The sequence below is a fragment of the Odocoileus virginianus genome, chromosome X, assembly GCF_023699985.2.
Source record: "Odocoileus virginianus isolate 20LAN1187 ecotype Illinois chromosome X, Ovbor_1.2, whole genome shotgun sequence".
Classification (NCBI taxonomy): Eukaryota; Metazoa; Chordata; class Mammalia; order Artiodactyla; family Cervidae; genus Odocoileus; species Odocoileus virginianus.
The window spans coordinates 27560243-27585234 of NC_069708.1; the positions used below are offsets into that span (position 1 = coordinate 27560243).

Below are 24992 nucleotides of genomic sequence, written 5' to 3' on the forward strand. Positions count from 1 at the left end.
AAAATGAATAATCCAAATATATATTTGTTGGCTAAAATGGCAGAGACTTTCCATGTTATTGGCCAAATAAGTATTCATCATTTGTATTTTTTTCACAAGGAATGTGGGCACTGGAAAGGATCACGTAGTCCAACCCCTCACTGTGCAGATCAGAACAGCGACAGGAGAGCTGGGACATGGCTTGCCTAAGGTCATGAAGGGAATGTTGTGAGGGTCAGCGATCAGTATAATCCTAAAGTCCACCACTTGGAACAAATCGTGCTTGGGAGTACCTGAGAAACCTGAGACCTTTTTGGAGCAGAGAAAAGGAACAGGGAAACTAATAGAAGAGAGAGTGAGGGAAAGAAAAATGTATGTGTGGGGGAAGGTGCGAATGATCTCTGTGGTGGCCCCTGAGGCACCATTGCTCAACCAGTGCAGCCTGTAGCTAGATATCCTTTAGTAGGAGAAATTAAAAAAATAGCTTTAACTAATTAGAACAATCAGAGCAAGAACATTTTTTCTCCTTTTTTTAACAGCTTAATTGAGATATGATTCATATACCATACAATGCATCCATTTAGGTGTACAATTTAGTGGCTTTTAGTATATTCACAGAACTGTGCATTCATCATCACAGTCAATTTTAGAACATTTTCATTACACCTCTCTTTTGAATACATAGAGATGGTGCAAGCATTGTAAGGGTGATAAGTGTAGGACAGTTGCTTCCTGATGTATCTCATCTGGGCACTTAAGCTGGATGGCAGCTCTAACTTTGAAATATCTGGTTGCTTAATGGGTTGAACCCATAATGAAGATAGGAACCTTGTCTATCTATATAAACTTTGTATTATGCCTAGCATGGTTGCTTTACTAACATTTGTATGATGAAGCTTTGGAAGATATTAAAATGGAAATAGAAGTGCTAAATGATAAGGTACCACAGTGAGAGATGCTGTTTAATAGTTTCACTCTTGATTGCCCCAAACTGTTGTGGACACAGCAATCCTACCTATTTAGCTAAAAATAGCATGATGTTCTTGGGCATGTATAATCCTGCTTAAAATTCAAATTGGAAATTTAAACAACTGGCTCTTGGCAAAGGCTCCCTTCCAGTCTATTCTAAAATGAAAAATATTTTTCTGTGACTTGTGGAATTGCTCTACCAAGGGAAGGATGGGTTTCGTATTATAACATTTTGACTTAGAAACTATCATCTCCTACATTTTCCTCCTGAGTTACTTTCTGTCAGCCTCTGTTTATAAACTCGGATAGTATTTTTCTGGAAAGTCCTTTTGTTTTTAGCATAGAACCTGAACCCCAAATCAGGAGGAGAGCCAGAAATTGGTCACTAAGGTAGCTAAACTGGGAACTGATCCTTTGTGACTAGTCTTTTCAACTGGAATGTAAATCCAGACAGGCTGGGGCAGGGGTACGGAGAATGAAAAAGAATTAAAGTTTTCCATACTTACTTTGAAGTGCTGAAACAGCACACTTTTCACCATGGAAACATGTACAGGTAAGGCCTGGAAGAGTTAAGGATCAGTCTTGATAATAATTTATAAGCATAAAAGGGATGTTTTTCCCCATAACATTGAAGTAACCATCATGAATGAGGGATGTAAATGTAGCTGCCACTCTATCAGCATGGTCTCTCTTGAGAGGGTAGAGGTGAAAGTTTATCAAGGCAAAGAATCAAAGTCCTGAAACTCCTACTGACATCTTAAAAGAAGAAAGGAAGAAAATGAATTCCTGTTAATAGCATTTCTACAATGAACAATTTGAAGGCATCTACTATTGTATTTATCTTTGTGCCCCAGCACCTAGTCCAGAGCCTGGCACATATTTTGTTGAATTATTGAGTGTCTCTGTGTTCTCAGAACCTGCCTGCCAATGCAGGAGACTTAAGACACACTGGTTTGATCCCTAGGCTGGGAAGATCCCCTGGAGAAGGAAATGGCAACCCACTCCAGTATTCTTGCCTGGAGAATCCCATGGACAGGGGAGCTTTGCAGGCTACAGTCCATAGGGCTGCCAAGAGTCAGACACGACTGAAGCGACTTAGCACTTAGCACAGCCCTGTGTTCTTTGGCCACCTGATGTGAAGAGCTGACTCATTGGAAAAGCCCCTAATGCTGGGAAAGATTGAAGGACGGAGGAGATGGGGGTGACAGAGGTTGAAATGGTTGGATGGCATCACTGATTCAAAGGACATGAGTTTGAACAAACTCCGGGAGATAGTGGGCTTCCCTCGTAGCTCAGTTGGTAGAGAATCTGCCTGCAATGCAGGAGACCCAGGTTCAATCCCTGGGTCAGGAAGATCCCTGGAGAAGGAAATGGCAGCCCATTCCAGTATTCTTGTCTGGAGAATCCCATGGACAGAGGAGCCTAGCAGGCTACAGTCCATGGGGTCGCAAGAGTTGGACATGACTTAGTGACTAAACCACCAACCACCACCACCACGGAAGCCTGGAGTGCTGCAGTCCATGGGGTCGCAAAGAGTCGGAGATGAGTTAGTGACTGAACAACAACAGTGTTCTAGATGGCTTTGTAAGCACTAATATCCATATGGGATAGGTGGTATTATCCCTATTATCTGGGCTTTGCTGGTGGTTCAGACGGTAAAGAATCCACCTGCTATGCGAGAGACCTAGGTTTGATCCCTGGGTTGGGAAGATCCCCTGGAGGAGGACATGGTAACCCACTCCAGTATTCTTGCCTGGAGAATCCCCATGGACGGAGGAGCCTGGCAGGCTGCAGTCCATGGGGGTCACAAAGAGTAGGACACGACTGAATGACTAAGCACACACACACACAATCCCTATTTTACAGATGAGGAAAGTGAAGATCAGAGAGGTTGAGTGACTTGCTCAAGGTCCCACAGCCAGTAAGGGGCAGAAACAAAATTTGAAGTCAGATTTCCTGAGAACTTCGTGTCCCAGGCTTTTGCCAATAGACTGCCAACTACCTTTCTCCACAGCAGAGAAGCTGTGAGCCCCCCTACTCTACCCAGAAGATACTCTCTGAGAGTCCCAATTATTAGCTTTTTAAATCTTGATGATCACAAACTCCTATACCAAAGGAGGTAACGAAACCTGAGGGAGAACCCCCCTCCTGCAAAAGGAAAGAGGACTTAGGAAGACTGCCATAGAATGATATTGTGGGGGATACCTCAGGAGGAGCCAAAAGATGAAAGTTGGTTGGCTTGACTTATTATGTGCAGGCTTAAGAATACTAATGCAGTAAAATGGAGTTGTATTTGTAATTCATTTTTTATGACCTTACAGTTCACTCATTTAAGGGTGTAATTCAGTGGTGTAGAATTCACAGAGTTGTGCAACCATCATGTCAATCAATTTTAGAACATTTCACCACTTCGAAAAGAAACTGAATCCTTTAGCTATCTCCCACCCCTCCAATCTCTCCATCCCCCTCAGTGCTACTAATCTACTTCTGCTTATATGGATTTGCCTGTTCTGGACATTTTGTATAAATGGATTCATATATTATATGGTCTTTTATGACTGACTACTTTCACTTGGCATAGTGTTTTTGAGGTTCATCTGTATGGTAGCATGTATCAATACTTCATTTATTTTTATGGCTGAATAACATTCTGTTGTATGAATATATCACATTTTGTTTATCCATTTATGAGTTGATAGGCATTTAGGTTATTTCTACTTTTTGGCTGTTATGAATACTACTCTTCGAACATCTGTATGCATATAACTGGATCATATGGCAACTCTATATTTAACCTTTGGAGGAATACCCAGGGTGTTTTCCATAGTGGCTGTGCCATTTCACATTCCCACCAGCAGTGTGAGGGTTACAGTTTCTCCACATCCTCGCCAACCCTTGTAAATGTCAGTCTTTGATTCTAGCCTTTCTAGTGTTTGGGAAGTGGTATTTCATTGTGGTTTTTATTTGCATTTCCCCAAATGGCTAATAATGTTGAGTGTCTTTTCATGTGCTTATTATTTGCCAGTCAGTTTTGCTTTGCTTGGTCCCTTGATTCTCAAGCTGTTTACGAATTGACTTGAGACCAGAGCAAGCCAACTATGTCATTACTCAGGTGATTAGAGGGAAGCAGGAGGAAAGGTGCTACCTTTCACTCTTATCAACTGTGTGCTGGAGGGCTTGGGTGCAGATAATTTTAGCTAGGAATGCTGACCTGATAAAATGATAGGGCCCACCTTAAAAAAAAAAAACCAGCTTATTCACATACTGTACAATTCACCCATTTACAGTGTACCACTCAGTGGTTTTTAGAATGTTCAGAGTGGTACAACTGTCAATTTTAGAACATTTTCCTCACCCCTAAAAGAAGTCTCATCCCATTAGCAGTCACTCCCTATTTCCCCCAAACTCCTCCCCTCTTCCTAGCCCAAGGCACCCACCAATCTACTTTCTGTTTCTGTAAACTTTCCTTTTTCTGGCTCATTCATATGAATGGAATCATATAATATGCAAAATATGCAATCTTTTGTGTCTGGCTTCTTTCAACATAGTTTTTTCAAGGTTCGTCCCGACATAGCAATGTAACACTTCGTTCCTTTTTAAGACTGAATAATATTTCTTCTTATGGTTATACCACAAATCGTTTATCCATTCTTCAGTTGATGGACTTGGGTTGTTTCCATCTTTTGACTGTTGTGAATACTGCTGCTATCAATGTTCATGGGAAGTTTTTGTGTGGTCATATGTTTTCAGTTCTTTTGGGTATATATTCCTAGGAGTGGAATTGCTGGGTCATAAGGTAACCATATTGAACAGTTTTGAGGACCTGCCAGATTTTGCCAAAGTGGCTACACCCTTTTAGGCCCACCCTGTTTTGCAAACTTAGAAGAGAAAAAAATGTTAGCTTTCTTTTCAGTTTTGCCTCCTGGGGCTGAACTTTATATACAGCTCTCTCTCTCTCTCTTTCTGTGTGTTTGTACAGAAAAGCGCACTGGGCTTTTCTGTCTTCCATGTAGCTTAAGGACATGGTAGCTAGAGTTGGCAAAACATTCTGATTCTAGCTGGACAGGTGCTTTCTTGTCCTTGTTAGATGGTTTGAGACAAAATCCTAGGAACTTTGGTTCTTCTGATAGGGTAGAGTGATTAGAATAATATAGAAAATGAATTATTTCTTATTTATAAAAGCTGTTTATAGCTTTTTAGGATTTCTTTTTGATTTAATGTGTTGCTTGTTGAAATCTTGACCCTGATATTTACACTGTTGCTTTGTTTAAAACTTTAGACTTATATTCCACAATAGGGTAATTGTTTTATTGTTTTTAATTGAGAAATAGAATAATTTGGGCCTATCCCTGGTGGCTCAGATGGTAAAGAATCTGCTTGAAATGCAGGAGACCTGGGTTCAGTCCCTGGGTTGGAAAGATTCCTGGAGGAGGGCATGGCAACCCACTGCAGTATTCTTGCCTGGAGAATCCCGTGGACAGAGGAGCCTGATGGGCTACAGTCTGTGGGGTCCCAAAGAGTCAGACATGACTGAGCGACTAAGCACGCACACATATCATTGTTCTTGAGATTAAAAAATATGATTTTTGTTCCTTTTATCTTAAGAAAGGGAATCATCTTGGAGGAGTAGCCAAGGTCCTGGGTTCTAGTTCTGACTTTAAGTAGCTGAATGATCTTGTACTTGTCAACCTCTTTGGGCCTCAATTTTCTGATACGTAAAATGATGGGACTGTGCAAAATGATCCCACATGTTTCTTCTAACTCAAATTCTGTGTTAGATAAGTGGAAGTAAGTTGTGAATTCAGTTCACAAGTTCCTGTTTGTGACTAGAGTGTTACTGAATCACAGTCTTGAGTTAATAACAATCTTGCATTAGTAAAGGTCTTGTCTTTCGCTCTTCTTTTCTGTGGTAAGGCTTTCATCCTCTTGAAATGGATCTTTGTTTACTTTTCATTGAATTTAGATATCTTAAAAATGCAAAGACCTTAGAGATTTGGGGATTTTTCAACCTGATAAATTTAACACATTTCGTATAAATATATACATTGGGGGGTCTGCATACATGAGTGTCCTTCAGATTTTCAAAAAGAAGAAAGAATTTTGCAAATCTTGGGTTAAATAAACTAGATTATTGAGTTGTTTTGTAAACACTCAGAAAAAGAAGTGGTGAGCACTGAAACCACCATTGATTCACCAAGGTCAAACAAATCATGTCAGACTGCCAAAATGCCTTGATGGACAGGGTTACTAGACTGGTAGATCAAGGAAATATAGTAGATGTGGTATATCTAGATTTCAGTAAGGCATTGGCAGGGCTTCTTTGGTCTACTCTTGGGTAAGATGGCAAGGTGATAGTAGTGATAATACGTTTAAGTGGATTTGTCTGCAACTGGTTGAGTGATCAGTCCCAGGGAAAAATGAAGAATGAGCCAGGAGCAGCATGGAGGGGAATTTCTAGTGCACGTGTGTCCTGTCTTCATCCTTGGGCCTGTCCTTTTCAGTCTGCCTCCACATCCCCCTAAGATTATATTTTATATTGTAATATATAATTTTAAAAATTATATTTCTCCTGGATATGTAAATATTATATTCAGATTTGTAGAAAATTGGAAAACAACAAAATACAAAGTTAAAAAAAGCTCAAATCATGTGTAAAACTACCTCCAGAAATAACCTTGTATTTGCGTGTATTTCCCTCCAGACCTTTATATCTCATATAGTACGTATGTATGTCTTTCAAGACTGGGATCATTGTATTTAAGCAGTCTTGTATCCATTCTTTTAACTTAGCATATATCATTAATATTTTATGAAAGTGGTTCTTAATAATTAAATATTCCATCATGTGTGTGCCATAATTCATGTAATCGTTCCCTTATTGGAGGACACGTAGGTTGTTTGCAATTTTTTGATTTTGTAAAGAACACATTGATGGATATCTTTTTATGAGGCTTTTTGTGAATCTGTGATTGTGTGTTCAGAATGACTTCCTTGGAATGGAATTATTGGGGCAACGGATATGAACATGTTTAAGACTTTTGATATATTTAATATGTATTTTATATATTTCTCTATCTCCAGCAACAATATAAAAGTGTATATTTTGAGATCCTTGCTAACATGGAGTATTATTTTTTAAAATATCTTTGCAATTAGGTAAAAATGTTATTTAATGCATATCTTAATTTGTATGTCTTTTTAATAATAGAATTGAACATTTCTGTGTGTGTGTTCATTGATCATTTTTTATGTGTGGATTGCCTGTTCATACCCTTTCCCCATTTCCTTGTTGAGGTATATTTATCAGTTCTTGCATGCATGCTAAGTTGCTTCAGTCGTGTCTGACTCTTTGCGACCCTCTGGACTGTAACCCGTTAGGCTCTTCTGTCCATGAGATTCTCCAGGCAAGAATACTAGAGTGGGTTGCCATGCCCTCCTCCAGGGGATCTTCCCTGACCCTGGTATGTACCCCGTGTATCTCATGTCTCCTGCATTGGCATGTGGGTTCTTTACCACTAGCGAGCGCCACCTGGGAAGCAGTTCTTACTGACCCGTAAAAGCTTTAAAGTAGTCAGTCATATATGTTGAAAGGTTTTTCCCATTTTGTACTTTGCTTTTTATTTTATTTTGATGTACAGATGTTTTGTTTTTATGTAGTCAAATCTATCAGTGTTTTCTTTTTTGTGTATTTTGCCTCTGCCCATAGCTTTGGAAAGGCCTTTCTTACCCTGAGAGAAAATAAATGTCCACCTTTTTAAAAAATTCTAGTTGTTTTTCTTTTTGCATTTAAAACTTTAACCTGCTGGGACTTTATTTATGATGTAAGATAGGATACTACCTTATTTTTGCTCCAAATATTTTAAGGAATTACCTTGGACCCATTTATCAGATAATCTATTATTTTCTTGCTGTTTTGGAGTGCTACCTTTATTACACACACACACACACACACACACACACACACACACACACACAACTACACTCACATGCTCATGATTTGGATTTTGGGTTTCTTAAATTCTGTTCTGTGATATTTTACTCTGGGATTATCAGTTAACTGAGAAATGACCACAGATGTTTTGACAAATAACCAGAAGGGTCTTTCTCTAGGTCTCAGTTTCTGGGTTCCTTCCACAGAAACTTGGCCCAAAAGATCCAATTGATACCCCAATAAATATTGTCAGATAATTTGTGATCCTGTTGGAGTGACCACTGTGACGAATAGTTGAATCGAGACTCTCAGTTGACATGTAAAACATAGAAATCAGGGATTTCCCTGGCAGTCCAGTGGTTAGGATTCTGCACTTCCACTCCAGAGGGCCTGGGTTTGATTCCTGGTTGGGGAACTATGAACCTGCAAGCTGCTGGGTGCAGCTGCAGCCACAAAAAAACCAAAGCAAAACAGAAATCAGTTACATACCTGTGGCTGATTCATGTTGATTTAAGGCAGAACCCAACACAGTATTGTAAAGCAGTTATCCTCCAATTAAATAGAAAATAAAAAGAAATCAGTTACATTAACTCATTAGCAAGCATAGTCATAAAATGTTGTGTTTCAGTCTCTATATTGCAATATTTCTGTTAAGTGGGAAAGATTGTTGTGAATAAGAGTACCTGCTACCTTCAGAGCAAGGAAAGGTATAATTCTTTATTCATTCTCGTGTTTTCCAGATGAGATGTTTTGTCTTGGGGTGATTCTACATAGACTTTGACTTATGGGTTAAAGGAGCTAAAGGCTTTGTTAATCTTGTATTTATTTGAATATGCTATGTGAAATTCTTTAGAAATAGAGAAAAGACCCTATTTGAAGCTTTTACCCTGATCTCTGTTTAGTGATTCAGTATAAGGTGAGAAGAGCCAATGGCTAGGTCCTATGAAAAACTTTTTCTTAGCTTGACATAAGATCAAAGCATTTTTCATTCTACTCATTTCAGACCAGGTGGCTGAATGTCATGGCACCTTTATATAGTATAGTGCTTTTGCTCAGTGCCCTTCCTTCATCCTCACTAAGCTCTTTATGGGACAGAAACATCTAGTCAGTAGGAATAATCTGGAATTTTTTAAGGCATGCTGATATGGATTGTCTTGTTTTCTGTTTTATTCCCAGTATCAGGATGCTATCCAGAACTCTGGTAATGTGTGTATATGGCTGAGGAAGCATTATGACAGTGGAGGGACCAAAATACAATGACACTGAAATTTCTGTTCTGGGTTAGTCATAGTTCTGAGCCCATTGTTCTAAAAGAGCTGAAATTTTCTTCAAGCACCATTTGCCCATATGGAGGCCGGTTTGCCACTTTCCTGCCCTCTCATATAGCCTTAAATTCTTTTTGTTTCAATTTATACTCTTTACATTGATATTTTTTGACCCAAAGAGTTTGGAATTATTTGCAGATGTGAAGATTTCCTTCTTGTAGATCATGTTAAAATTTTTATTTTATTTTTTTATTTTTATTTTTTAGTTCTACCACTTTATTGCTACCAACCCATCTCCCTCCACCCTCGTGCACACATGCTCGGTCATGTAACCCCATGGACTGCCATGCAGCCTGCCAGGCTCCTCTGTCCATGGACTTTTCCAGGCAAGAATACTGGAGTGGGTTGCCATTTCCTTCTCCATAGATCATGTTAAAAATTTTAATTAGACTAGTCTTAGGTTTGATTTCTTATGGACCACATTGACTTGATTCTAAAATCATAATTATGTCAAAATCAGAAAGGACCTGAGAAATGGTTTAGTTTTAGAGGTGTCAGATTTTTTAAATAGTAGGCTCCATAATTAGAAACTAACCCAAGTAATAGGCTTCATATTATTTTATAGAGACAAGTTTGTGATTCTAAGAAATGTGCTTTTTGACGATTCATATGCTTATCCCCACACTGACAGGTATCTTCTTTATTGGGCTTATTTTACTTTTGGCTCCATTCATTTCTTTTGAAAACATGAACTATGTTGTTGGTATAGATGCTTGTAATTCATACAAATCCTGAGGATTTGCATTCCACAGGCAACTGTAGAAACCTAAAACACAGTTCATACTCATCAGAATTTGTGACTTTCTCATGTGATTCCTCTGAGCTCAGGGCAGCTCAGCAATGGCAAATGAGGGCTGTATGAATTTGAGATTTGAACACCTTCACTTCCTTAGGAACAAATGAGTCTTTGGGCAACTATTGACTTATTTTGTGATGATAGCGAACCAAGACACTGTGCTGTTATTCAGCCCTGTCTTTTACTCTGTATTTGTGTGGGAACTTAAGGTCAGCAAGTTACATTTCTCTTTTTCATTTTATTTGTATTTGCGTCTTTCCGTTGTTCCTGCCTGTCACAATCTGTGTGTCTGAAGTCTGTCATCCAGTTGTCTCCCCAGCTTCATTGTCATTTCCGAATTTGGTAGGCATGGCTTTTATTTTATTTTGAAGCATTTACCTTTTATATCTTCGTTCACACCATAGGTAGTCAGTGCTGCATGCAGACTAGGTACTCTTTGTTGCCTCTATTTGTTTCTTGTCTCTACAACATTTTCCTACCCATAATCAAAAAGAACCAAATAAGTTTTCTATAGTTTGATGAGAAACTGAGCCCCTTTCAGCGTTTCCAAATTACTGACAAGTGTCGTCTCTAATACCAAGAAGACAATTTTTCTGTCATTAGGAAGGTAGATGCATTTGAGATCAAAGTCTTAGAGGGGAGATGGCTTTGGAGGCTTGGTTATGTGTCCATTTCTTTTTTTTTTTGGAATTGGTATGTTTTATTTATTTTTTTTCATTTATTTTTATTAGTTGGAGGCTAATTACTTTACAGTATTGTAGTGGGTTTTGTCATATATTGACATGAATCAGTCATGGATTTACATGTATTCCCCATCCCGATCCCCCCCTCCCACCTCCCTCTGTGTCCATTTCATATTAGTGAACATTGTAGTTTCAGTCCTCTTTGATGCTTTATTAGGCTATTAAGTAGGTCTTGAAAGCTCTGGTATGTTAGTGTTTTGCAGAAGTGGTTTGCAGTTTTGTTGTTCAGGTTTTACCCTTTTGGGGTGAGTGGAAGGAGAAAGTTTTGTGTTTTTTTTCCATACATTAGTTCCTGAGGAGCCAGAATTTGAGAATTACAGTGTCCAGGTTTGTCCTGTCAGATCTTTACAGCAAGTTTACACATTCATTAAAAGTTGTTGACTCAACAAGGGTGCCTATTGCCATGCTAAACTTTGAGAAGGAAACAAAAACCACATCAAGGAGCTTATAGCTTTGTAAAGGAAATTACATCACAAATTCTGGGCATTAGATTTTAAAAAGGGAGAGGTAGTGGAGGGCCTGGAAACCATGTTAGTGAAGAATGTTTAAGGAAGTAACAATATTTAGCCTGGAAAAGAGAGAACTTATTTTGAGGACATGATGGCCATTCTCTATTATGGTTGATATTATCCTACCTTTTCCTGGTCTTTTAGGAAACAACTCAGAAGCTGCCTTTGATGCTTTCTCACCCTACATCCAATCAGAAGTCAAAATTTCTCTCCTCTGGCTCCAGCATATTTCTCGATTCTTGCCTCTTCATTCTATCCTCAGTTGCCCCCACACTATGTCAAGCTTTTGAAGTCACTGTCTGTACTAGTAGAACAGGTTCTTGGTCTCTGTTGCCTTTGTCCCTGTTTTCCTTTCTATATTATGTTCTCAGAATAATCTTCCCCCCAAACCTAGTTCTAATTGTATTACTTTCCTATTTAAACACTTAACAGTGGTTCCCAGAACCTAGTAAGAAAAGCCCTTACTCAAACTCTTATAATTTGGCCCCCAACCTTCCATCACTACCCCTTCCCCTGTTCACACTCTACCTTCTTTTCAGTCTTATTCAGTAATCTTGGAACCTGTTCCAGGCTTTCCCAGCTCTTTGATATTCTTTAAATTGTTCCTTCATACAGTTATACAGAAGAGAATTTGTCATGTTTATACTGTTTTAGACACCAAAATAGGACCAGTGAACAAAAGAGATGGCCCTCAATCTAACAGTTTTCTCTTGGATAGTGTTGTCTAATGATGAAAGAATAGAGAGCTTTCCAACATTGGATATATTTGAACAGAGACTGGGAGCTAGCTGGTTTGGACGCTGTAAAGCAGGCTGCCCACCCCCAGGCTGTAGGTGCTAGATAAGAAGAGAAAGCATGGTTTTCTGCTCTGAAGAAACTCTACATGTGAGGCACCACACTTATTCTCCCCATGATAGCCAAAGTGATATACATACACACATGTTCATGTCATTCCTTTACTTAAAATCTTTCAGTGACTTCTTTCTGTTACTCTTAGGATGGATGCAGAAATCCACAAGGTCATGTATAATCTGACCTCAGTCTGCCTTCCTAGTCTGATCTGCCAGTATCTCCTTTCCCTGTGATCCAGATATTTTGTACTCCCACATATTTTGTTTCTTCTGTCTGGAATGCTTTATCTATCCCTCTTCCCCTGGCTAACTCTTCATTCTTAAAGACTCAACTTAAATGTCACTTCCTCATGGAAACCTTAGTTAACACCCTCCTATCCCTCCCTCAGTAGGTTGGGTCACCCTGTTAGTCTCACAATCAATTAAAGTTGTAATTAAATAGTTGTTTCTTTCATTATTGTAATTTCTAGGAACCATTTGATTACCTTTATATTCCCATCAGCTCTCATAATGCTTAGCACACAGTAGACATTTAGTTAATATTTGGATAAATAAATGAATGAATAAGACTTCGGGGTGGTGAACAACATAAAGGATGTTCAGTGTCAGGCAGGGAGGAAAATTTCAGGACAAGGGAGTAGTAACTAGGAAAGAACAAATTGTGTTCAAGAGTTGCCGGCAGGTTAACTCAAAAGAGGATTCTGTTATTGTATGCCAGAAACCAACACAAAATTGTAAAGCGGTTTTCCACCAATTAAAAAAATAAATAAAATGTTTTTAAAAGAGGATGATCTGTCTGATGGATGACACATGGGATAGATCAGCTAAGAGTGATAGGATGATGGTTTTAGCAGTCTTTGACATTTTAGTTGAGATATTAAAATTCTTTGGTTGCTATTGAATTATTATAGATACTTGGATGAGGGGCTCCAAGTTGGAGTTTTAGGAAGGCTTTTCAAATAATCTTAAACTGGACTGGAATTTGGAGAGCCTGGGGGCAGACAGACTACCAGCTAGAGCAATACAGCAGTGGTCCAGAGAAGGCAAGAGATAAGATAATAATGAGAAAACAAAAAGGCAATGGCAGTGGAAATTAGAAAGAAAGAGATGGTTTGAGGAGGCAGTTAGGAAGAACATCAGCAAAACTTGAGGAAACACTGGTTGTGCACAGGGGAAAGGGGGCTGTTGTTTCCAGTATCAGGGAGATTTGGCCTGAAATTATCAAGTAGGTGGATGCAAAGTGGTCAAAACTAAAGGTAGATATTTCTAGAGGTAGATAGAATGTCATATAGGTAGTAGGACAATCCCTTTAAATCAGCAATTCCACCCACAGGTGGACCTTTCCTGTGATTATGCAGAGAGAACATTTGAGGTTCCTCTTTGTCTATTCCAGAATGCAATTTTGGCTTTACTTTCCCATAACCAAAATGCTTATTAAAGTTTTTTCTCCCAAAACGAAAGATCAATCTGTCCTTAAAGGTAAGTTCTATTTCTTCAGGAACAGAAAAGCTGCTGGAAGCTTTAGAATAGCAGTTTATCCTCACTTCCAGTTAGAAGGGTTTCAGAATGTTGGGCTTCAGTTTGGTAGTGCCAATCAAATTTTTTCATGCACGTATCATTTGACCCTGCAGTTTCAATTCAAGGAATCTATGCTACAGAAATGCTCATACAAATACACAGAGCAGCACTGATTGTAATGTAAAAAATCAACAATTTAAATATATGTCAGTTAGGATATGACTGAATAAACTATGATCTGTCCATAATATGCAATACTATGCAGCTATTATAAAGAATGAGGTAGGTCATGATTCATGTCAGTATAGGTTGCCATGACATACCAGAGAATGAAAAAATCATGTGAATCATTGTGAGTTGTTAATGTATATAAATGATATATATATACAGAAAATAAGTCTGGAAGGATACATACTAAAACTCCTAACTAGTTGCTTCTGGGTACTGGGATGGGGAAATGATACAGGAATGTCCAAAGAAAAAAATATTTTTTAAAATCATATGCTACTTTTATAATTAAAAAAATAAACTCATTAGCTTTCTCTGCAGGCACATTGGACAGAGGCCTCTTTAGCATTTTCCCATGGAATTTGCAATTATATTATGATTTCTTTTTTTATGAAAGCTTTCCAACCCTCTTGTCCTACCTTCTTTTTGAGACTGGCTGCAGAATACTTATCTTGTCTTTTCCCTGAACTAACAAAAACAAAATTCAATTTTGTAGTCAAGACCAGCAGTTTCAAACTTTATTTGGCATCAGACTCACCTTTATACTTGTCAAAAATACAGATTCTTGGGCCTATTCAGTAAGTTCTGAGTCAGTGTCAAGTGCGAGGGTCCAAGATCCTGGTTTTTCAGAGGGCCCCCAGGTGGTCAGTGAGGAACGCTGTTTGGGGGAATGATTGTCCTCCTACTCCCACCCCCTTTTCTCTCTGTGATTAGTAAAGAGAATGAGGGTATGACTCACTGTGGATATCTTTTGTGGATCACAAATAGTTGGGTTCATCTGAATGGGAAAAAATAAATATAACACAGTTTAGTAGACTTAAGATTTTAGTAATAAATATTCTTTAAAATAGCCTGTTTGAAGTAGGACATTTGGGTTACAGAGGCTGGTCCGGTGGGCTTCTAAGGCAATGACTTAGGCCTAGGATATGCCTTCCAGCAACGGGTTTGTTTTGAGTGAAAGGGGAAGAGAAGCCTTGGCAAATTGTGAGGTGTTAGAATTCAGATACTGTTTAGGTGAAGCTTTTGTTCTTGGAAAATGATGCCTCTAATATTAAGATGAGGTACTATCTATCTAAAGACTATTCTAAACAGCTTTTTGTTAGAATTATTTTTTCTCTGTTATAAACAAAGTTTGCTAATCAGATGCCCACTGTGGGTTATTAGCATCTCAAAAAGGTGTTTAAAAAACATATACTCCATTTGCTTTCAACAATTAACCTTGGGAACAAAAGTAAATGGGAATACCTCTTAACTACCTTTCCAAGCCCTCAGTGAAGCTGGCAGCCATCAGTTAAGTAAACCATTAGGTTTATTAGTTTGAGAACAGAAGCATCGACTTGGGCACAGCTTTCTAATTTGCTTCTCGTTTACCCAACAATCATTTATTCAAAGGCTATTCCGTGCCTACTGGACATTAGATAACTCTGCAAATAAAAGCCAGAGACCTGTGAGCAGCTAGAACTCTAACGGGATCATCTGAATGGGGAAAAGTGAATAAAACACTGTTTAATAGATTTGAAAGCTTAGTAGCATGTAGAAAACAGAAAATGACTTCCTTAAAGCAATAGCTTTGTTCTCTTTCTATAGTCTATTTTAAGTGGGCCCTCTGGCACAGTGTTATCAACCTTGGATTAGGAGCTTGAGGAAATGGTGGTTTGGTGGTTGTTTTTTAAAGGGTTTTTAAAGAAATGTAATTACTAAGCAACTGCCATGACCTGCTGCTAAGTTGGAGTTCAGTGGGCAAGTCAATTCCAAAGAAGAGAATATATAAACAAGTTGGGAGAGGGGAAAACAGCTTAAAGATAGATTGGGTGTTTTTTCCTGCGTTCAATGCATATTTCTGCCCTTTACTCATCTTGCGCAAGAAAGGGCTGCTTGGTCAGAAATCTCTTTGTTTCACCCGGTCTTCTCTCAGCCGGTGAGTGGGGAGGAGGGCGAGAAAGAGCCAACTAGAGAGGGTTGGGCTGGAGGGCTGAGCCTTAGGGTGGGACCCGTGCCTGGGCGGCTCTGGAGGTAGATAGCCCTGCTGCTGTCCAGGGCTGCTGTGATAGATTGGTCACCGCCCTCTACCTTTAGATTGGGACGCCTCATTGATATTGATGTGTTGCCTTGTAACCCTCAGAACAGGGACATTGTCCAGCTGCTGTCTTTCTTCCCCCCCCCCCCCAACATTTAATGGGTGAGTCATTGACTTAACTGCTTCCTGCAGGATTTCAGGGATGGGAGTAAGTAATGAGGACAAATCACCATAACACCAGTGCGTGATGAATGAAAGAGCACACAAATTTAACCAGTAGGCTTCATTGGTACCAGAGTGAACAAAAAGAAACTTAGTTGGGAAGAGGAGATTTGTTTGAGCTAGAACTCTCTTCTCTCCCCTTTAGGCTTTTTACTGTTTCCCTTTATACCCAACTGAAGGTCAGGTTGCTTTGCTGAGGGAAGGGGGGAGTGTCAGGTGTTGGAACAGGTGTTCTGTTTTCTGCCTGTAGAGTCATACAGACTAGATGGGGATGCTTCTTGCCAGCCCTCTGTGGTGCATGAAAATGCTTTTGTGGAATTTTTTCCCCCTGGAAATGTGTTTGTTTTTTTAAAGCAGTTCCCAACCTTCAACCCCCTAGTATAAATTTTTATTTTCTTTAAAATCAGCTTCTCATAATGAAGTATGCCTCTTTTCTATCATTTTCACAGTCTGTGCCTTAGAGATATCCCATTTTATGTGGTGATCATAGACCTGAAAAATGTGTGCGGTATGTGTGTGAGTGTGCATCTTTATGTGTGTGGTAAATGTGAATATCACATTTGAGATGTACTAGGAGAACGTCACAGTAAAGTAACCGTATAAAAAACCTTTTATACTAGTTGTATGGATAGAGTTCATTTTCCTTTGTCAGGTTTTCTTAAATTGGGTATAAACTTGGAGTCACCATTCCAGAATGATGAGGCTTTTTCAGGCTGTGTGATGGTGTCAGTGGGCTACATAGTTGGTCACAGACTTACGATCCCACTGACTAGATGATTTTGGAGGAGAGAGATATCAGCAGACTTCTGGGTTTGGGAGAATTTTTATTGTGATGTATGTTCAATTGTTACTGAAGCCAAAGACCCTGATTGTTAAAAGGGAGATAATTCAGGAGAACTTTGTGATCTCCTTTTCTGATTGTGAGGTTTGTTTTTACCTTTGTACTGCATTCCATTCTCCCTCCTCAAAAAAAAAAAAAAAAAAGTCACCTAGAAACAGATCATCTTTGCCTAATAATCATATAATGGCCTCGGGTCTTTTCCTGCCCTTCCACCCTGCGTCTCAGGGCCATCTGTTCTCTGCAATCCACTTTTTGGGAAAGTCTCCTTTCCCATCTGCTCTCCTTGGGCTTCAGTGTCTGCTCTAAAGATTTATGAAGGCTGCTCTGGAACCTCTTTCCAGTTATTTTTTTTGAAGGATCAGTAAGCTTTTTCCATTTGATTTGTCCAAAAGTTACTACTTTTTCAGGTGTATTCTTTCATTCTTTCACTCTGGGGGTGGAGAGAAATCTCTCTTTCTGTGCTTGCCGGAGGTACTCTGCTTATCAAAGCAAAGATTGACTGGGCTGGCTCTGGCTGCTTTGAAGCCAAGGGTCCTCCTGGCCTTTTGGCCACTGGCAGATAGGCTCAGTGCAGCTCCTTGAGTTCATTCTTTTCCTGTCCTTTCCCTTGTCTCCCTGACAGAGTACAGTCGCTTTGAATCGAAGATACATGACTTGCGAGAGCAGATGATGAACAGCAGCATGAGCTCTGGGTCTGGGTCCCTGCGAACAAGTGAGAAGAGGTCCTTGTATGTCAGGTAAGTCTCACTTCTGAACACCACCTTGTGTGGCACGAGGGAAGCTCCGTGCCAACCCAGCCCTTCTTGTTTAATTAGTGGGATAGGGAGTGTGTACTCCCAGTACTAAAACAACACTTGGCACTGTGTGTTCAGGTTGTGTACTTTATGGTCAGTATCTCCTCCCTTTTGTGAGCTGGCTTCTTCCTTTTCACTCCTGAATGACTCAGTATGGGAAATTTTCAGTGTGCTCTCTAATTGTAAAAGACTGTTGCTAGTCAGCATTCAAGTAGCACTCAAATGTTCAAAGTACTTTGTTCACAATCTGTGATTTGAGGGGAAACTTGGCATTCCCACTTCCACATATGCATAATAGACATCAGACTTTGTATCTGAACATATCAGCTATCACTGTTCTGGTACAGGGTCTCTTTTAAGAGACCAAAGAATTGACAGGTTGCTGCATTCTGTTTTGTTTGTTTGTTTTAAGTTGTGTTTGCTCGCTCCCTGCTGCACTGGTCTGCTGTAAATGAGTCATGGGACATAGGATGGGATAATGTACCTTCCACAGGAAGGGCGGGTGGAACAGATATATAGCAGTGGATTGCTGCTAAAGCTTTTCACAGATACTGTCCAAGGTTGAGCTTGTGACCCTTGAGGCACATTATAATACTTTGTCAGGTCAAAGTACAAACCTCTTGGAGAGTTAGATTGCTAAATTAACACTGTGGACTCCTAGAATTAGTGATAGTTTTCTTCTTCCTGCTTGGGCTTCTTGGCAAAACTCCAACAGTCTGGGGTAAGTACATTGTATCTCTCCAAGGGTAAAATCCTCAGAGAAAGAAGTGGTAGGATTACTCCTCTGAGGTGTGTGTGTGTGTGTGTGTGTGTGTGTGTCCTCTGAGGCTTGTGTGTTTGTTTATGTCTGTGTGTTTGTGTGTGTCTGTGTTTTAATGCCTCTATCAAACTCTTGGGTTGAATTTTTTCTAGTGGTCTCCGATACCAGCTGGGGGGCGTGGAAGGGAGGCTACAGTTGCTAGTTGCCTGGCAATGTGACATCTATTTTGTCCTTGGGGTTTGAGATGACAATAGCCAACCAATGTAAATGCTAATTGCAGTTTTACTTTCGGTGCTTGATTTTCTTTTTCCTCAGTTGCTAGTCCCTGACCCTCCTGTGGGGAGAAGAGCCAAGGGAGTCCAGATTTGAGCCTCAAGCCCACTAGACTCCTTCATGGTTCTTTTCTAGAATGAACCCTCAGCTTGATTCCCTCTGTGTTGAGAGCAGCTTTCTTCACGTTTTCTGTGAAGAGAGGAGAGCGGGAGGAAGGCTGGGCTACTCACTGGTGATCTTTTCAGTCTCCTGTTTTCTGTCACTCAGCCCTTGTTCTGGGTCTGCAGCCTAGACATTGGGGTGCCAATGAGGGGATTCAAATGTGCTGTTGCCTCCCGCAAAAGGGTAATACTTTTGTGACTTGGTCAGGATTGTTCCGTTCCCGTGCTTCCAGCCCCCGCAGATGTGGCACTCCAGTGTGCGTGGGAAGCTGCTCTTCAGGCAAGACGGTTTCTTTGGAGAGCTTTATTTTTAGATTTCCCCTCTCCGCCTATCCTGTGCTAGAGCTGTCCTTGCCTGGGCAGGGGGAGTGGGGCATCAGCTCCTGACCTACAAGACCTGAAACACCCTTCTCTGGTCCTGGCAAGGGGCACATTCTGTCTGACTCTGGGGAGAAGGGTGGAGACTGCACTCTGTTCCTAGTGAATCAGTTTATACAGTTTATATCATCTGCTCGTAACCTTATCTAGATAACATCTGTATCCTCAGAGGAAAGTAAATATGGTTTAGAATAGTGAACATTTGTAATCACTAGAATTCATCAAGGGAAATAATATTTTATGGCTAGAGTAGTGAGCTAAGGTATTTTGCTAAGCTAACCCTCTACCAAAGCTTGGAGCCTGGCTCACTCTACTGCCTTTCATGCCTGTTTTTGGCCTAAGGTATTTTGCTGAGCTAATCCTCTACCAAAGCTTGGAGCCTGGCTCACTCTAGTACCTGTTTTTGGCCTTTTTTTTTTTTTTTTAACTCTACAGTGGCTTCCTTTTGTTCAGCATTTAAACATATTCAAGTTTCTTCCATTTATGAAAAGAAAAAAAATTTCCCTTGATACCAACAGTCCTGTAAACTATTGTCTTGTCTCTCTTCTGCTGACCTAATTTGCCAAATTATGTGCCAGGAAATACTGGTTCCTCAAGATGTTAAGTATTGTGTGAAAAATCAGTGGTTCAGTAAGTTGGGCAAATGCAGGATTAAACAGAGGGAAATAGGATTCTTTACTGTGATTAATCTCCAGGAGGGACTATACTAAGCAGTGTTTCCCCAAAGACAGGAGCATAGAAGCCTTATTTGGAGAAATCAGTCTTAGCATCCAGGCTGGAAAATGTTGCAGTCATCTGTACTTGCTGCTGCTACTTCTTCAAATTGTCTCTCTTTCAGTAGGAAAGGAAGCGTGCATTTGCTTTTCAGCATGATGGTGTGATCCCAAGCAACTCCAGAAGACTCTGGAGGGGCAGAAGCCCCACTCTTTTGGGGTGATTGGTTCAATGATTCTCTGCCATTGGTCTGACCTCTTCACCACAGTACTTTTCATGAATTTACCAGCTTTCTTCTTTAAAGGCTCTCTTTCTACCTTGCTGACCATTCTTCAATACCTTTCATTAGCTCTGCCCCATAGATAGCAGCGTCATTTATTTTCACAGTTTCAAATTCTTACATCATGTAAATGACAATTCTGATCCCTTTACTGAACTCCAGACCTGCGTATCAACCACTTGCTGGACATGTGCCTGGAGCTGCCCTCCCAGTGCTTCAAACAAGCAGTGTGTTCCAAATGGACCCCTCCCCTCCACATACACACACCTCCTCCTCCTCACTGTCCTTATCTTAATTAATTGCATCAGCCTATCGTGTGGAAAAGGGATTAGATTTGTTCTGTCACCCAAGGCGGATCTCAGTTCTACATAAGGAAGAAAGAGCTAATGATTAAAACTGTCTGAAAATGGAATGGACTGCTTTTGGAGATAGTAAATATGATCCTTCGTCACTGGAGGTGTTACAGAAGAGGCTGGGCAACCTCTGGGGTTGCAGAGCAGGTTGAAGCTAATGATCTACTCAGAGACTTTTAGTAGTTCCCAGTGTCTTCAGGATGAAGGGGAACAAACATTTAGGGAACACGTGCTCTGCATTAGGACCTTTGTTAGTCTCTTTTAATAATGCTACACAGTAGGTATTGTTGTTCTCATTTTGCAGGTAAGAAAACTGAAACTCCAGTTAGACAGCTGAGAAATTCCAAAACTGGAATTTGAACCTGGTTGTTCTGACCAGAATGTGGTTCTCTCAGCAGTTCCCAAACTTACTGATAGGAATCAGCTGGCATGCTAATAAATATACAGATTCCCAGGCTCCTCTCCTATCAATTTGGATTCACCAGGTTTGGGGAAATTGTTTTTAACAAGCAATCATAATACTTAGGAATGATGACTTATTTGTCACAATAGATGTTTATTTCTGTTTCACTTGAAAACAACATAACGCCTACTTTAGCTCCTGCGATGTGCAAAGCAGTAAAGCACAGGCTTGAGAAATTAAGTGTGGTTGTGGGGGTAGATTCAAGGAAGCAGTAGAAGTGGTTCCTGCCCTCCAGCAGCTTACCATCCGCACAGAAGATAGTGTGCAGCAGGTGATTAAAGTTAAGGAACCCTTTTCATGGGAGTTTCACCTGTAATTCTATTCTCTATTGCTTCTCCTTCTGACATGAGCCTCCTCCCTTCCCTTCCCCTGAGTCTCTATCCTCCTCTGGTGTGCATGGGCTTGCAAAACTATTTTGAAGCAAATACCACCCTCTTGCAGCTGCACCAAGGCTGTAGCAGGTGAAGCTCTAGGGAGCTGCAACTGCCCTGACCACAGGGGAGATGGGATTTGTGGAGCAAGTCAGCAGGAGAAAGGACAGATAACAGTGTTTGGAAAATGAGACTTGGTTTTAAAGTCACTAGTGACTTAATGGAAAGGCCTTTCCCATCCTTCACCATACTAGAAACATCTCTTAAACAGTATAGACAGGGTGAGCAGAGGCCCTCTTTGTGCCCAGTCTAGGGCCTCTGCTTTTCTGGTTCATTTGCCTTCCACCCTGGAAAAGTCCATAGAAATATGCTTCTCCAGCCTTTTGCTCAGGGTCAGGGTGACCAGCTCAGGTTTAACTCAGGCTGTTCTGATGTGAAGGTAGTGAAAAGACACGGGGAAGTTTAGCATTCCAGAGACCTCCAAGTTCTACGTTCATATTTAACTAATTAATTCCATAGATAAGCAAAAGACCTTGTCCTCCAAACATTGCCAGGAGGTTTGATAGTACATTTGTGGAAATAGTTTTTGAAAGTCTGTTCCTGTTAACTTGGTTACATTCTTTGCAGCCACGGGACAGCATCAGGCATTTTGGGAGTCCTGGCCTTCTGGCTGGCCATCTGCCATCCTAACCTTCTTCCCGCTCTCGGAAGGAAATCATGCCTTATCTGTAGTCCTGATTCAAGAAACTGTCAGAAACATTGGCTTGGTTATCAGAGAAAGCTGGAAGATGCTCCTTCTTGTTAACAAGCATTTGTTACACTACTCTGTGCTTAGCCCAGGATGATGCTTGAGGGGGTCCAACTTTGTCTTGCTCATTAATGAGTTTCAGTTGTAGATTAAGATGCCAACAAGGTATAATATTGGAAGGCTTCACTATCTGACACAATTTGGAAGTGATGATGGTCTGCATCTTAAAAAGCAACAAGAATTTATATAGTGTTGGGTGCTACCAGAGGATGGGACAGTTTCATGTATCAGTGATTCTGGAACTGCCTGTCATATACCCCAGACACCAGTCCTAGACTCATCATCACCTCAGCTGATCCAACAGGTGCTGTGAACCCTGAATATTCACACATCATGAATCTGTCAATGCCCCTCTAACTTCATAACTGCACTCTAAGGCCTGAGACCCTGAGGCAGGCTGAGGAGAACAGTGTCCTTCCCTGTTCTCCATGTTCCCTTCTTCAAGATGTGCCAGGGACTTCTGACTGGCTGCCAGTTGCATTTGCTCCTCTTGTGATGGCCCATCTTGTGTCTACTTAAGTACTCAAGTTTGGGGTTTTGAGTTGCTCTTCAGAAGCTGCTAGAAACTTTGACTCTCACGCTAAGGTCAAGGGATGATGAATTACTGCCACTGCATAGCTCTCTGTGTATCCTTTAGATGGACCAGGTAAGGGAGGGGCTGCTCAACTTTTAAGTAATATGTGCCTTTTATCAGGTACTTTCTGTCTCAGGTAGCTTGGGCTACTACAACAAAATACCATAGGCTTGAGTAGCTTGAACAACAGCCATATATTTCTCATAGTTCTGGAGCTGGGAAGTCCCAAGTTCTAGGCTCTGGCAAATTCAGGTTCTGTTGAGCCCCCCACTCCCCCCAGTTCTGGAGCTGGGAAGTCCCAAGTTCTAGGCTCTGGCAAATTCAGGTTCTGTTGAGCCCCCCACTCCCCCCACCTTCTTGCTGTGTCCTCACATGGCCTTTCCTGAGTGTGTTCTGAGGAAAGAGCCAGGTCTCTCCTGTCTTCCTCTTCTCATAAAGGCAGTAATGTTAGAATGAGGATCCTTCCCTCATGACCTCATCTAAACCTAGTTACCTCCCAAAGGCCCCACCTCCAGTCACCATCACATTAGGGGTTAGGGCTTCAACATATGAACTTGAAAGTGGGGCACCCAAATAATCAGCCCATAACACTGACCAAAGGAAGAAAGCAGAATCTCCCAACTGGTATGGGAGGGATATATCAATACTGTGAAAGAACATGGGACTTCCCAGGTGGCTCAAATGGTAAAGACTTTGTCTGCAACGTGGGAGACCTGGGTTCAGTCCCTGAGTGGGGAAGATCCCCTGGAGAAGGAAATGGCAACCCAGTCCAGTATTTTTGCCTGGAGACTTCCATGGACAGAGGAGCCTGGTGGGCTGCAGTCCATGGGGTCAGAAAGAGTTGGACACGACTGAGTGACTAACACTTTTACTTTCATGGAAGAACCTGTTGGGGGGTGGTAACTGGTAGGGTGTTCTGTGCTCCCTACCCCAGCTTTGTCTAATCACCATTCACAAATATCATACATGGCCTTAGTCCTCAAAGGGCTGATGGTTTATATCCCCCAAAGGGATATAATATGAAAGATTAAAAAACTACAAGAATGAAATAGCAATAAACAGAAAATATTAAGAAAGATCACTGCTAAATACATAATATGAATTTGAAAGAAGGAAATTTGGAGTGGGCACAGTCACAGACAAGGGTGGGACTTGGGTTATGCCCCAGGGGAGCTGCCTGCATTGGCAGCAGATTCTGTTCCACTGAACTACCAGGGAAGTTAGTGGGCATCTCTTAGGGGATACTATTTGAAAGATCACCACTTAAACAACATATATTTCAAGACCTTTGATGATGCTTTCTCCTTAGGAAACACAGTGGCATTTAAAGCTGATGTGCTGAAACTTAGCTTGGGAACTTCAAGGGGACAGGCAGAGCCTCCCAGGCCAGGCAGATGGCTGGAGTCACAGGCAGAGAGGTGGTCACACTACTAGGTGAGCACACGGAAGCAGCTACTTGCCTTTGAGGCTGAAGTGCTGTTGTTTGCTCTGAGAAACCTGCCTGACCAGTTTCCTGCCATTTTCTTTGCATTCCTATTCCCTAACACACAGGGGTGACTGGGCCAGATGCTTTTGCTTTTTCTGGATCTTTCAGACCCAAAGTTTAAAATTTAGGACCTAAACTGCAGAGACTTTGGGCCTACTAATCTGTTTACTTTGAGCTGATTATGTTTCTGCTTTCCCTCTTGGCAGTGAGGTCCCAGCTGAAAGGAAGATTAGGCAAAGTCCCCTGGAGCGCACACATCATCCCTGTAGGCCTCTCTTCTTATTGTTGTTTAGTTGATCAGTCGTGTCCGACTCTTTGTGAACCCATGGGGTCAGGAAGATCCCCTGGAGAAGGAAATGGCAACCTACTCTAGTATTCTTGCCTGGAGAATCCCGTGGACAGGAGCCTGGCAGGCTACAATCCATGGGGTCACAGGCAGTGGCATTTAAAGCTGATGTACTGAAACTTAGCTTGGGAACTCCAACCTGCAGACCCTGGGCAGTGAGCATCTGCTTTTTGTGCTGGTGTGTCGTGGTTCCAGAAGGTGGCTTCATTACCTGCTATCTGTTTTTATGTGCCACATTTTCCCTTGGACATGCTCTTTACCCGCTCTTAAGACAAGTCAGTATTTTTTGGCCTGGCCATGAT

The 24992-nt window shown here is 41.0% G+C and overlaps 1 protein-coding gene across 6 annotated transcripts in view; it reads left to right on the forward strand.

Moving 5' to 3' along the window:
• DLG3 (discs large MAGUK scaffold protein 3) overlaps nt 1-24992 on the forward strand; it is a 54509-nt gene that overhangs the window by 11831 nt on the left and 17686 nt on the right. For all 6 annotated transcript variants that reach the window (XM_070461841.1, XM_070461842.1, XM_020882960.2 and 3 more), the window contains one exon: nt 17552-17666. In XM_070461841.1, coding sequence (XP_070317942.1) covers nt 17552-17666 — 115 coding nt within the window. The remainder of the gene's footprint in view (nt 1-17551; nt 17667-24992) is intronic.